We start from the raw sequence: 15231 nt of genomic DNA, 5'->3' as shown, positions 1-15231 counted from the left end.
TCTCATATAAAATTGAATGACAGACTGATAGAACACAGTACTATATTGGAGAAAAAAAATAAGCAAAAAAAACACGGCAATCTATATAGATATTTACAATAGAAGGGTCAGGGGGAGGGTACGGTTGGGCTAGGTTTGTTTTTACAACGAGCGACTGCCGCCTGTAAGTGGTTTTTCAAGGCGATTTTAAAGGATGTTAGGGATTTGCATTCCTGTAAGGCCTTCGTAAGGCGGTCCACATGTTGGTGGTATAGCAGGAGAACGAGTTTGACCCTTTGTTTGAGTTGACTCTGGGTTGAACGTGATCTGTTGTTAAACATTGCCCTTGTTGTCATAAACTACTCATTCTACAAAAAGTTAACAATATCCAAATGCTCAAAAGACGAATATATCATAATATACTGTATGTTGGATATTGTTGTCAAAATATGTAATTCTGGTCAACTACTATATTCCCAGTGGGTTATACAGTGTTATACAGGCCTTCTTTCACCTGCTGGGAGAAAGAAGGCCTCAGTCTCTCCCAAAATCCCTGCTACTGTTTGGAACATGTCTGTCAATGCTATGCATGCAGCCATTTTATCCGGCAACTTTAATTCTGTTGCCATTGTTGCCTGAAGCGACAGATTGAGTTAATTGATCAGGGTTGAATATGTCGCACACGTAAGCCAGTTTTGCGACGCATGCCTTGTCGTCATGTGAAATGTGCTGCCAAGCAGGGCCTTTTTAGGAACACAAATAGGGCTGTCACAATTATTACATAATCGTCTAATCGTGATTATTTGACATAATCGTGATTATTTTTCATAATCGTCATAATCGTTTCCATGTCAAAAATAGTGGAAATAGCAGATCTACAAGCTCACAACGCGTCGCATCGCGACGCGTTGTGAGCTTGTAGATCGGCTATTTCCACTATCAATGTTAAAGGAGTAGTTCACCCCCAAAATGACTTTTTTTCCATTGATTAGTCACACCATGGAGACTTGAGTTCAATAATATTTTTGGGTTTTTGTCGCATTCCTAAGACAAAAATTTGATTCGAGGAAATTTACCCCCATTGATTCCGGATGGGGACCCGTTAAGAAACGGGTACCCATCCGGAACGAATGGGGGTAAATGTATCGTTATCACATTTTTGTCTAAGGAATGCGACAAAAAACTAAAAATATTATTTAACTCAAGTCTCCATGGCGTGACTAATCAATAGAAACAAATTCATTTTGGGGGTGAACTACTCCTTTAAGTATAAAGTTGTCAAATATGTCAGTAATGTATTTGTATATTTAGATTATGTGTCATATCTGCCATGTGCAACTTCAAAGCCTAAAAGCCAAACAGAAACGTAATTGTCAATGACAAAAACACAATTAAATCGTTAATCGCAATTATTTGAGAGAAAATTAATCGTCATGTAAAATGCCATAATCGTGACAGCCCTAAACACAAAAAACATACTACAAACGATTGCCAGTGACTCCCTCCCATCGTATTGAATGCAGACTTGGAAATGATAAAGGAAATCTCTTTCCAGTCATTATGTTTGGTCGTTGTACCGAGGGCTGTCACGATTATAACATTTTACTTGATGATTAAATGTCGTTCAAACTTCAAAGGGCAACTTTATACTTTAAAAAAACAACAACATGAATAGCAGATCTACAAGCTCAAAACGTATCACGACGATGACATTTGAGCTTGATTATATAGATCGTCTACCCACTATTTTTAGAAAATGTTTGAAAAAATCTATGAAAAATATTCAACATCGAAATGATCATGACAATAATTGTGCAAAAGAAATTGACGATTAACTAAAATAATTGCAATTAGGCGATAATGTTATAATTGTGACAGGCCTGATTGTAACTATCACAGTGAGTGACACACACACACAGAGAGGAAATGTGCGAGGTTGGGAGAATTGCATGATATTTAGCAACGCATTGAGACAGTACACAGACTGCAGGGGTTGATGACGATTGGTGCGAAAAGCGTTGTTAAGTGGCCTATACTGTGTTTTTGCTTTGTTATAATCCGATCGATACAGCAGTGGGTGATCGGACTGATTGGTCGTGAATATTATATTTAGAACAAAACAGCATTTCCGTGTGGGCTGGTGTAACCAGCGAATGGTCCGCGGACCACCAAAGGGGCTGCAGACCCCAGGTTAGGGAGTCATGGGAACGCATCGCCCCTGCAGCTAAAAAACGATTGTATTCTGACATTGGAAACTTGTCTGCGACTTGTCTGTGTAGGGCTGATATAACAGATATGACCCTACTGCATCCGCCTGCCTTTCCCTTTATCACAACATTATGAATTCCACCTTTCAAACGAAGTAGGAATGCACATGGTTGCTGATACCATCAGCATCTTGGGGGAATTTCTGCCTTCCTGTGACTTCAAAAGGACAAATTACTGTATTTCCAGCATTATTCAAAGTTTTATATATATATATATATATATATATATATATATATATATATATATATATATGTATGTAGTATGTATGTATGTATGTATATGTATATTTAACAGTTTGGCCATCGGATCGATTTCTTTTTCTATTGTCCAAAGTGAAAAGCACACCATATTGTGTATCCAGCTTAGGAGTTCCTACAGAACCCCCTTCAAATGTCACATTTTAAAGGCACGTTCAGAATGTTCCGAAGGTGAATCTTTCAGACCATAAGGCTTTGATGTCAAGGTCTAGTTATGTATCTCTGCTAATCCATTTTTACCAGCGAGCCGCGCTGTGCCGAAGCTGTCAACAGTGGTGGAAAAAGTGCTCAAATGTTTTACTAATAAGTAAAAATGTCAATACTGCAATGCAGTTAAACTTGTAACAGATTACAAGTAAAAGTCTGGAATTCAGAATGTACTTGAGTAAAAGTTTGAAAGTGTTAGCATCAAAATGTACTTAAATTACCAAAAGTAACAGTACAACATGTTTGAAAATAGCAGATCTACAAGCTCACAATGCGTCGCATCGGCTATTTTCAAATAGCCTGGGTATAAAATAGGGCTAAAGTGGTTAATGTAAGTTTTAAAAATATTATAATTTATATCTGCAAAGTAACTAGTAACTAAATCTTCCAAATAAATATAGTGGAGTAAAAGTACAAATATTTGGATCTGAGATGTAGTGGAGTGGAAGTAAAAGCATTGGTTATTCTCAAGTAAAGTACAAATACCTCAAAATTGTACTTAAAGGAGGACTTCACCACTTTTCAACCTATCTCACTAATGTTCATGATAAAATATCACTTTTTTTTTTTTTTTTCTTTTTTTATGTTTGGGTCTCATAGAAGAGCTGTGGGTGGGTCAAATCCTTCCACCGGTGACATCATCAATGGGAAATGCAAGCTAATAGAAACGGCAGGCTTTCTATTCCTGAAAAGTTGCAATGTTAAAGTGGAAGCCATTGTTCTCGTGATAATAAAAATCTAAATATTTTTTTCCAAAAATATTTTTTAAAAAAAATCTGTCAAACGAGGATGTCGCCGGTGGAAGGGTTTGACAGCTCTCCTATGAGACCCAGACTGAGTAGAAAAAAATTGTGCCATTATATCATGAACATTAGTGAGGACCTATTATATGAAGACAGGTTGAAAAGTGGTGAAGTCCCCCTTTAAGTACAGTACTTAAGTAAACGTACTGAGTTACTTTCCACCACTGTGGCCGTCGGTGCGGTGCGTGCACTACAGTAATGGAAAATCCTCCATGACAAATCTGGGCCACTCCTGTCTCCAGGACAGCGCTGCCAAGGGATAGCCAGCCTTCAGTCACCTGAGATTTCCTCCAACCCCGACATGTGCAACCCGAGCCCGGGCCCAGGGATTGTGTCGTGGACCGAGTCTGCTAGAGTGCCTCACTCAGCGGCCGGGGGCCGTCGCGACAATGACACAATAATGCCAAGAGGCTTCTGTCAATAAGAGGTGCTCTCGTAGCAATGGGGGTGGGGGGATCTGACACTTCTTTATCAAATGTATTTTATTAGCAGGATCTTACAAAATGTTTAGTCATTTTCTCTTTTCAAAAAAGTTCTAAATCGTCGTTGTCGGGGGGAAACCTCGTATCTCCAAGTTTCAAATTTGTATGTTCTTTCGCAAAGTAAAGCCCTGATTCATCATACAAGAGCGTCGCACAAAAGTAGTGAAAACAGCAGATCTACAAGCACACAACGCCTCGCGTTGCGAGGCCGTGTGTGCTTGTAGATCGGCTGTTTTCACTAGTTTAAATCATTTTTAAAATGAAAAATGCAAAACGAACGGTTTTGGACATACAAGGTTTTCACCCGACTATTTTCGGGACATTTATAGAACCTTTCCGCCTATAACGACGCCCCCCCCCCCCCCCCCCCAAAACAAAGACGCCGGGGGTTTAAAGCGGTTAAACCATTTTTTTCCCCCAGCCGCAAATGTCTCATAATTCCCCCATAAGTTTAAAAATGCACCATCCATCACATAACATGCCTCCGTTGCTCGAAACTTTAGGCGCTCGCTCGCTTGTGGTATCAGCATCTCAGGTGCTTTCCAGCTCCTCTCAGTTGCCGGGTCGCTCAAGGAGAATCTCTAATGGTGTCGTTCGTCGTCGTCGTGGGTGAATGAATGGCAGCCGAGCCCCACTGTGGTTCCTCTGGGATCTGACACCTGGGTCAGAGGGGGGTGTGCACCTGTTGCCACCGCATTGTTGCGGTGACCCTGATGGGGCCAGCCTTGTAACGGGATAAGGGATTGGGTGAGCTCTCCCTCCGAGTGGACACGGAGCTGAGAGCCGGCCATCCGATCCGCGAAGGCAGGATATTAGGATCCCATGGTGGTGTACTGTAGGTGTTTTTTTAGCCAGGAGCCTTGACCGTCCTGCGGAGCGGTTTGTTCCTGGCTTTGAATGAGCTGACCTCTATAGAGGCCATTGGGTTTTACGTCTGCAGGGGCACGTGAGTGAGAGATCAGGCGAGTTAAAAGGCATTAAGCCTTTTTCTGATCGTATATTAGCCCATTTAGACCTAGAATTATTGAATGCTTTAACCAGTGAAAAATAGCAGATATACAAGCTCACGGCGCGGCACCGAGTGCCGCGCTGCGAGCTTGTAGATCTGCTATTTTTGGAAAAAGTCGTGAAAATGTGTGCAAATCTTTGAATATATGTATTTTCAAAGCGAACGTTTGTAACTCAAATTTTGCTTCTGGGGGGTCCCTGGAACTAGATATTTTGAGATGGGGGTCCGTGGCCAAATAAATATAATTTTGGGGGTCCTTCACATGAGAAGGTTTGAGAACCACTGACATAGTAGTCTCTCAAGAACAGACTAACTGAGCTCCATAAAAGTGAAAAGGACCTTTTCTTTGACGATGGCTGGCCAGATTGCTGACATAGAAACATAGGTTTTTCAAAAAATCTTAGAAGCATTCAAAAGACACTTATAGAATCGGGTCAAAATTCTAATTTTCAAGATTTAAAAAAAATAGCAGATCTACAAGCTTGCAGCGCGGCACTCGGTGCCGTGCTGTGAGCTTGTATATCTGCTATTTTTCAATAGTTGAAGCATAAAATAATTATACACAATATGTGTACCCGTTCTGTACGGGTTAACTCTATATTCTGATAGTAATCATTGCTATAGGCCGGGTGTCTGTTCAGTAACAGGGGTCTCCCCTTCTCACCAGCTCTTTAGTAAACAGAAAATAAAAATGTCATGTCGGGATACACATTTCAGCAAATCAGGCGAGAGAACTCATATAGGATATCTCTCTGCTGTCGGGCCAAACCTCCTAACTCCAAAGTGTTCATTTTTGGTAAAATGAGCTCAAGTGGAGTTTAGGAGGTTTTGACCGAAGGGCTTTTTACTACTTTTCATTGGTTCAATATTATTTTAACCAACACACAGACGTAAAGGGTGTTCAATAGCACATATTTATGAAAAAAAAGAGAGGGCGGAGGGTGGAGTTAGCTGGTTTGGCAGAAAGTGTGGAGTTAGGAGGTTTTGTCCCAAGCACGTTTTGGCCAGACAGTGACGATGTACTGTAAGATAAGCTATTGACATCGGAAGTGAAGAGAACTAAAAACACTTCTACAAACGTAAGCTGATAAATTGGTTCTCTCTTCTCATTGGTTTACTGAAGGGTTAGAAAGATTAGATGGGCATACCCCCAGGTTGGGGGCATGCATGCAAGTGGCTAAATATGTATTTTTAGACACAATAAGCCCATTCCCAAGATCCACCGCAATCTTTTATGGGTAAATGTGACTTATGGGGGCTGGTGTAAATAGTAACAAAGAAATTGCAGGCTTATTGTCTCTAAAAAATACATATTTAGCCATTAGTACACATGCCCCCAACCACTGAAATCAAAATACTAAGATCGCTAAAACAGTAGAAAGCAGTCCTCTTTTCTTTTCTCTAATTACAATCTAAAATATGAACCCTTATTGTAAGAAAAACAAAGTTGTCCTTTAAGACAGGCTTGGTCATGTGTGTTTCTTTGACGATCGAGACAGACAGTGAATCCATACTTGTTTTACAAGTATATACAATCAGACAAACCATCAGACCATGTTGGGAGTCCATGCTATGAACTGCGTGATCCTTATTGTGTTCGAGCTGTGCTGGTTAGGCTGCCATGTGCTCAAGACAGACATTCCACAGGAGCCTGTGGAACAGGGCTCGTGTGAAGATAACTCCGAACGTGTGCTGTCAACTCATCCAGGATTTGGGGAGAGAAACGGGTTGTTATAAATCGTCGTTGTCGGTTGAAAACCTTGTATGTCCAAAACCGTTGGTTTTGTATTTACCATTTAAAAAATGAACTAAACTAGTGAAAACAGCCGATCTACAATTCCACAAGTTGTGTGCTTGTAGATCTTCTGTTTTCACTATTTTGTGCGACGGCCTTGTATAATGAAGCAAGGCTTTACTTGGCAAAAAAAAAAAAAAAAAAAAAAACATACAAATGTGAAACTTGGAGATATGTGGTTTCTGCCCGACAGTGACACAATGAATCTTTAACGTTTTATCGGAGGACTTTTCTTTGTCGCTGCAGTGTAAGAGACATTGTGTGTATGTCTGTCTGTCTTTCCTTCAGCTTCTGATTTCATTTCTGTCAGTCCACCTGTCCGTCTGCCTTTGTGCACATCAGTCAGTCTGTCAGTCAATCGGTCCGCCCGCGACATGATACCAGAAACGGGGCGGATAGCCTTTACAGTGCCACAGCTAGAGTATCCTATAGCCCATTCAGAACGGGTACAACGTATTGTGTATTATTACTTTATGCTTTATCTATTGAAAAATAGCAGATCTACAAGCTCACAGCGCGTGCCGCGCTGCGAGCTTGTAGATCTGCTATTTTTGAAAAATCGTGAAAATTTGAATTTTGACCCGAATCTATAAGTGTCTTTTGAATCCTTCTAAGATTTTTGGAAAAACCTATGTTTCTATGTCAGCAATCTGGCCAGCCATCGTCAAAGAGAAGGTCCTTTTCACTTAACTGGAGCTCAGTTAGTCGTTCTTGAGAGACTACTATGTCAGTGGTTCTCAAACCTTTTCATGTGAAGGACCCCCAAAATGATATTCATTTTGGCCACGGACCCCCATCTCAAAATATTTAGTTCCAGGGACCCCCCAGAAGCAAAATTTGAGTTACAAACGTTCGCTTTGAGATTTGCACACATTTTCACGACTTTTTCAAAAAATAGCAGATTTACCAAGTGCCGCGCTATGAGCTTCTATTCCTGCTATTTTTCACTGGTTAAAGCATTCAATAATTCTAGGCCCTAAATGGGATAGAGTGGGCGAGCATACGTGTGTGTGTGTGCATTCTGTATACCGCGTGCACTGACGGTACTTTGAAGGACACCGTTCCCACCGCTCTGACTGTTTGCCGTCTGTCTCCCAGGTAACGGCGAGTGCTCTCCCAGGAAGGAGAACTCGAGAATGTTGGTGGACCTGTCGACGAGCGCGCCCAACGGACAGACGAGCCCTCAGGGTCCTAAATCCCCAGCCGGTGAGTTCTTTCTCAACACGGGACAGGCGACTTTTGGTGTGGAAAGGACGTGCACAGCGCACTAGACGTCTGCGTGCATGTGTGCTCCAGTACACCACCCACGCACACTGGCATAGACTTGCAAGGCTTGTAGGCACAAAAACACTCGGGGCGTAGACACAGACGCTCACATGCTAGGGAATTCACCAAATATTTGAATATTCGAATATCAAAGTCATTATTCGGCGTTGTTCACCGAAGTCGAATATTCGCTTATTTTTATTTTTTTATCGTTTTCTCTTTAAAAAATATATAGTTTATAAAGCTTGGCTAGATAGGAAGGCATAAGAATGAGCTGTCAATGCCCCTGATGGATGAATTTGTTAACGCTCTATACCAGGGGTTCTCAAACCTTTTTAGGCCGTGACCCCCAAAATAAACATATATGAACTGGGGACCCCCACCCTGACAAGCACTTGGAATTGTAGGTATAACATTTAATGTGACTCCGTTCCACAGATAAATATTGCGAAAATAGTCGATCTACATGCTCACAACGCCTCGCAAAGCGAGGCGTTGTGAGCATGTAGATCGGCTATTTTCGCAACGTTCGCTTCTTGCTTACTTTTGACAGTTTGGCCAGTCCTTTGAATTTGAATACTAAAAATCACTATTCGTGAATGCCCTATCACATGCGCAGACAAACAAGCACACACACGCGCAAACGTGACATCAAACTCAGGCATAACTCCAATCCTAAACCCTAGACCTAACCTCTAAATGTTGTAATCCTAATTCCAACCCCCAACCAGAGTCCTTTCCCAATTGTAATCCGAACTCTTTTAAACCAGAAAACAATCACTTCTCTACTGAGGACATTTGGCCTTTGCAATTATAGTAATACAAGCATGCACATGCATGAGTGTGTGCGTGCGTGCGCGTGCGTGCGTGCGTGCGTGCGCACACACACAAACACACACTTAATCATGTATTCATGTCCACATAAGAGTATATATATTACAATTACAAGGTGCTGTAGAAAATGTACAGTCAGCAATTCTTGGACAAATACCCTTCAGGGGTACATGTAACAGCGTCTCCGCCAAATACCGATAGCGGAAGAGATTGCACAGAATTCTGCAAGCCGTAATAGCTGTTTTTTTCGGCATCCCAAGTCGTTAGAAGCCTCACACGTACACGCACACGCACACACACACACACACACACACACACACACACACACACACACACACACACACACACACACACACACACACACACACACGCGCACGTGCACACAGTTCACCTAAGGTAACAGTATTAGCTGACATTTATTATAACAAGCAGCAGTGACAGACGCTAGCAGTTACTGTGCAGAAAGCCGTGGTTACCATCATGGTGTCTCTCCCTTCTCTGAGCTGCACTAGGATTGGTTTATTCCAACAGCAAAACCCTGACGAGCACTAAGAGCTGAGGCATTAACTCTCCTACTGCCAGATTATTTATTTATTTATTGGGTCTGGTGCCATCAAAAAGCGGCTTACCTTTGCGACGTTATAGTAGATAGACAGACATTTTTTTTTATTTATTTTTTTTATTGTGCAATAGTGCACTTTGGTCTGCCAGGCAGCAGAGGGCGGCGTCATGCGAGAATGAATGTGAATTTGCCTGTTATGTGTTGAAGAAGAAGAAGACCAGTCACTGGCCACAGAGCCTTACAGCCAGAGGAAATCAACAAGGAAGTGAATTGTTCTCCGTTGATGTTAACGCATAATGGATTTTTTACACCATCACCGCGGAAAATGTGTTTACAGTACACGGCCGCGCGACCCCTCATCAGCTTACAGTCATCAGACGAACGAACCGAACGAGCGCCGTATTGGCATCGAGGTTCTGTAAAAAATGGGGCGAACGTTAACGTTCAAAGCGTGGGGAAAGTTAATTTTGTATAACACGGTTCTATTGTGAAAATAGACGATCTACATGCTCACAACGCCTCGTGTTGCGAGGCGTTGTGAGCATGTAGATCTGCTATTTTCACATTTTGGTGAATGTTTAATTTGTCATTTTATAGGTATTAAAAAGTCCTTAAATTGTCACTTTAGAAATGTGTAGATACCCTCTATACACTTACACTTAATGTTGGTTTGTTTACTGTTGAGTGAGGAAAACAACGTTGCACGTTAAAGGAGTAGTTCACCCCCAAAATGACTTTTTTTCTATTCATTACTCATGCCATGGAGTTCAATCATATTTGTTGTTTTTCGTTGCATTCCTAAGACAATAATTTGATTACAATAAATGTAACCACATTGATTCTGGATGGGGAACCGAATGCATTTGGGTCCCCATCCGGAATCAATGGGGAAATTTACCATAATCAAATTTTTGTCTAAGGAATGTGACAAACACAAAAACGTATCATTGAGTTCATCAAGTCTCCATGGCGTGAGTAATCGATTGAAACAAGGTAATTTTGGGGGTGAACTACTCCTTTGATTGATTGAAGACTTTATTAGAAGTTTGCATAGGAAAAGGTACAGTTTCATGACGGTACAGTTCACTGGTACGAGGTCAACTAAAAGGAGATCCTAGAAAAGACTAAGCTTATTTCCATAGGAAACCATTGAAGTATCTCATATAACATTGAATGACAGACGGATAGAACACAGTACTATGCAGTAGATATAGTAAAAAAAAAAGTAAATCAAAATAAAATAAACTGTGCAAAAAAATATATACAGTAGGTAAATACAGAGAAGGGTCAGGGGAAGGGGAAGCTAATCATCTGGGGTCCCCCCAAAATAATTTGGGGACCCCCAAATTATTGGGGGTCCCGACCCGCAGGTTGAGAACCACTGCCCCAGAGCTCTGCATGGAGGCGTTTGGCCGTGTCACCGTGAGCATGCTAAGTGAGCCAAAAAAAAGAAAAAGGGGAAGGAAAGTGAGAGGGACGGAGCTTAAGTGAGAAAAAGGGAAGCTAGTTTCCCACAGGGTCAGAGATACAAGGAGCGGTGTAAGGGCCTGGTCCCACGGGGAGATACTTTTCACAGATAAGAGCTGTTGTCATCCAGGAGCTTGCTCAACACGATTTGTCTTCTGAGCTTTTTTGTAACACAAGACGGACCTCGTCGTCTTCTGATGAAAATAAGCGCCGGGGCGGTGTCGGGTTTCGCACCACCGGCAGCTCCTGAACTCGCAGGGCTTTGAAGCAAATTGTATTTCAATAGTCGTGGTAGTGGCTGCATTCTTCCCCGGCATAAATATACACTAGTGTATACAGTGGGGGAGTAGGGTTACACCCCGTGGCATGATGGGTGACGGATAGTTTGCATAGTAAGATCAGCGGTTCAATTACGCTTAACAGAATGCGCTCTTCATGGCCACTCTTTACTTTTAATTGCACAACATGAGCATCAATTATGTTTTTTTTTTTTGTATTATATATAGGGTGACCCGTTTTCAAGCTGTGTGTCCCGGTGTACCGACAAATATCTCTAAAACACTAATATGTCCAGGTTTTCAACATTCACTACAAAATTGTCCCGGTTACCCTAGACATTTATCATGTTCTTTTCATGAAAACATGCTCACCTAAACAATCAGAAAACATAAACAAATTCATACATTGCGTGTCTGAATTCAACGCTGAGGCTGTTTGTCAATCACTCACTGCCTGTATGCAACCCTGCGGTGTGTATGTGCGCATGCACGAACGTTAGAGAATGGGCATGCGCGTGCGCAGTAACGTGCGCATTGCTTTGAGGGTCCCGGTTTTTAGGCAACAATGGTTTGCGTCCGGGTTTGAGTGGCTGAAAATATGGTCACCCTAATTATAGGGAATACATTGTGTGGGCCAGATTTAAATTTACACAATTTACATAACGTAGTCTGTATATCTACAGTAGTTCATAACCAGCACCTGAATCATCCTAGGGAAGCCCACGTTTCTAAACCATTAAGGGCAGATTTTTTTAGAAAGCAATTGAGAACAGGATTGTCAGGTCATCCACATGTCAATCTGCATACCACATGTACAGTATGTGTCATGACTACAGGGGAACGCACCACCCATGTTCTACGACGTGCTCCTCGGTGATGGCACGGCCAGACCAACTACTGTACAATTGAATAGATCAGGGATGGGCAACTTTGATGATGGTGAGGGCCACTATATTTCCACCTTGACTCCAGAGGGCCACATTGCATATTGCTACGTCCTACTTTCTAGTATCTCATACAAAAGAAGCAAAAAAATAGCAGATCTACAAGCTCAAAACGCATCGTGCTGCGATGCGTTTTGAGCTTGTAGATCGGCTATTTATTTTTATTTTTTATTTTTGGAATCCTGAATAATTTTGTTGTTAATTTGAATTGGAATCCTGAAATGTAACATTTTGATTTAATTTCAAACACATTTAATTATATACTCATGTTAACTTTATGAACTTAAATACAAATGCATTGGACATAAAACAATACTTTTAAATACTACTATACTAGTCATTAAGCTACTAATATAGACTGACGGAATTAAAGCAGGTCATGTTTGGAATTATAACAGCTGAAATAAATAATATATCAGTATTCCCGTATTAACCTGTGGGCCGCATTAAGTGAAGGTGCGGGCCGCATGTGAACCACATCTGTCTCTGAGATATTGATCTACTTCTGCTTATGGAGAAAGAACTAGGGTTTTATATCGCTGCTGTACTTATTGTTAACCTTTTGTGTTTTTTTTCGTAAATTAATGCCCTTCTTGATCATGCTACAGTGTCACAAAAAAACGTATCTGCTACTTTTGCAGTTTTTGACTATGAATCCTGAAAAGTAAAAATTCTGGAGATAATTAATAACTAAGACAAAAATCCACTCGTCCTAGACATTTCGCCCTCCTGGCCCCCAACTGTGGAGTAAACTCCCTGTCGCACTTGGAACAACAGACTCACTCCCTAGCTTCCGCCGTGGCCTGAAGACTCACCTATTCAGACTTCACCTAGGCCCATAGCACTTACCGTTTCACTCGCCTTCCCCCAATGACCATACAAGAAAGCATTTTTATTTTCAGGTTTTTATATAAACCTTTTTTTATTGATTAGGTGCTCGGTCTACCTACGTTATTTTTTTCTAGATTGATACCATTGCCTTCTAAAGTTTGTGTATGCGACCTGATGGTCGCTTATCTCCCGATTACTGGTATATATAAGTATTAGCTTGTTTATTACCACCAAAACTAACCTAGCCCAACCCTCCCCTCCCCTGCCCCTTCTTTACTGTTTGTTTAGACTTACTGTTTTCTTTTTTCTTTTTCTTTACATATCTACTGCATAGTACTGTGTTCTATTTGTCTGTCATTCAATGTTATATGAGATACTTCAATGGTTTCCAGTGGAAATAAGCTTAGTCTTTTCATGGATCTCCTTTTAGTAGACCTTGTACCAGTGAACTGTACCGTCATGAAACTGTACCTTTTCCTATGCAAACTTCTAATACAGTCTTCAATCAATCAAACCTTACTTATTGTAAGTCACTCTGGATTAAGAGCGTCTGCTAAATGCCTACATTGTAAATTGTAAGAATAGCAACACTATGTTTGCATCAGCTTTCCTAGAACTGTGGCGCAGGGAGCAAACCAAACCAACTGTCAAACAGCTTTGTGGGGAAGGCCTTTTTTTTCAAAAGAAAAGGCCTCTTCCACTTCGGCTCTGAGGAGATTTGAATGACAAACGCATTCTGAAGTGAACAGAGCCTGACAGAGCTGGAGGGGACAAGGGGGAATGGATGCTGGGGAGATGTCACGCTTTGATGTGTTACGACCGTTCGCGCTCAACCTGTGATTAATACGGCGAGTCTCACAGATCTCAGAACAGGCTGGTCAGGATGGATCAGGATGGCTGGGTCCCGCGTCGTCAGACGGAGCCCAGATCAGGTTCTCCACGCTTTGCCCAGGAATGTGTGGAGCCTCCTTCGGTTGCTCCTTTGAGTCACAGGACAATTTTCGGATAACAGCGAGGTGTAAGAAATGTCACGTCTTCTAAATGGCCGATTCTGTGCCAATCAGAAAGCAGCTGTCAAAGATCAGAGTGATGCAATGATGCAACCCACGCATGCATCCAAGAGAAGTGTGCATAATATCGTTGTCAGGTGAAAACCTTGTATGTCCAAAACCGTTCGTTTAGCATTTATCATTTAAAAATGATTTAAACTAGTGAAAACAGCCGATCTACAAGCACACAACGCCTCGCACCGCGTGGCGTTGTGTGCTTGTAGATCGGCTTTGCGAAGAACGTACACATTTGAAACGTGGAGATACGAGGTTTCCACCTGACAGCGACGATATGTTTAACCCCTTAGAATTCGTTTATATTTCAGTAATTCTAAGCTATTCTGCAAGCCCACAACACGTCACATCACGAGCTCTGCTACATTTGTAAGATCTTGAGTTTAAGAATCAACTTCATTGTCACACCACTGCTTTACCGATGTAAAGAAGTGGATGATATTAGTTTTTGCATGAGCTGCATCTTTTTTTGTATTTGTGCTTGAATATCTGCGTGCGTGGGTGCGAGCGTGCGTGCGAGCGTGCATGCGTGTTGCACCTGCCACTTATGTGTAAATGCCACACTGGCGACTGATAAGTGTGGACTGCGGGAGACGGAAAATACTTTACAGCCTCCCCTCATCACCCCGCCATACCCCTTCTTTCTCTCTCCCTCCCACACACACACACACACGTGCACACACACACACACACACACACACACACACACACACACACACACACACACACACACACACACTAGGGCATTAACGAAAAAGTCGAGAAGTCGACTCAGTCGACTTCATTACACAAGTCGACTGCCACCAGAGAAAGTCGAAAGTCGAAGTTGAAAAAAATAATAATAATAATACTTTCTATTGTGAAAATATTTTTCACAATTTCTGCCTCTATATATTTGACAATTTGGACAATGTTTAATTTGCCATTTTAGAGTATTAAAAAATCCTTAAATTGGCACTTTAGAAATGTGGAGATCCCCTCTATACACTTAAACTTTATGTTGGTTTGTTTACTGTTGTTAGTCTGGGATCACTTAACTTTACGGGGTTTGATCCGGTCGGGAGCGGAAACCACTTTACGTCATGTTGTAGTCCTAGACGGACTACACTTTGGCCGGAACTATCAACCGGATTCAGTTTTAACCCAAAATATTCCCCTGCACCCAAGGACATACTTTTAGGGTCT

General features: G+C 41.7%; 1 protein-coding gene across 1 annotated transcript in view; it reads left to right on the top strand.

The window, feature by feature from the left end:
- Positions 1–7885: 7885 nt before the first annotated feature.
- Positions 7886–15231, top strand: part of ikzf2 (IKAROS family zinc finger 2) — a gene marked incomplete at its 3' end in the record, with an annotated part of 32584 nt that continues 25238 nt past the window's right edge. The window contains exon 1 of the mRNA XM_080753018.1: positions 7886–8006. Within this exon, the coding sequence (XP_080609144.1) occupies positions 7937–8006 (70 nt within the window). The 5' untranslated portion in view covers positions 7886–7936. The remainder of the gene's footprint in view (positions 8007–15231) is intronic.

This window comes from Nannobrachium achirus (genome assembly GCF_963921795.1).
Source record: "Nannobrachium achirus genome assembly, chromosome: 22".
NCBI classification, from domain to species: Eukaryota; Metazoa; Chordata; class Actinopteri; order Myctophiformes; family Myctophidae; genus Nannobrachium; species Nannobrachium achirus.
This window is presented reverse-complemented; position numbering and strand designations above follow the sequence as displayed.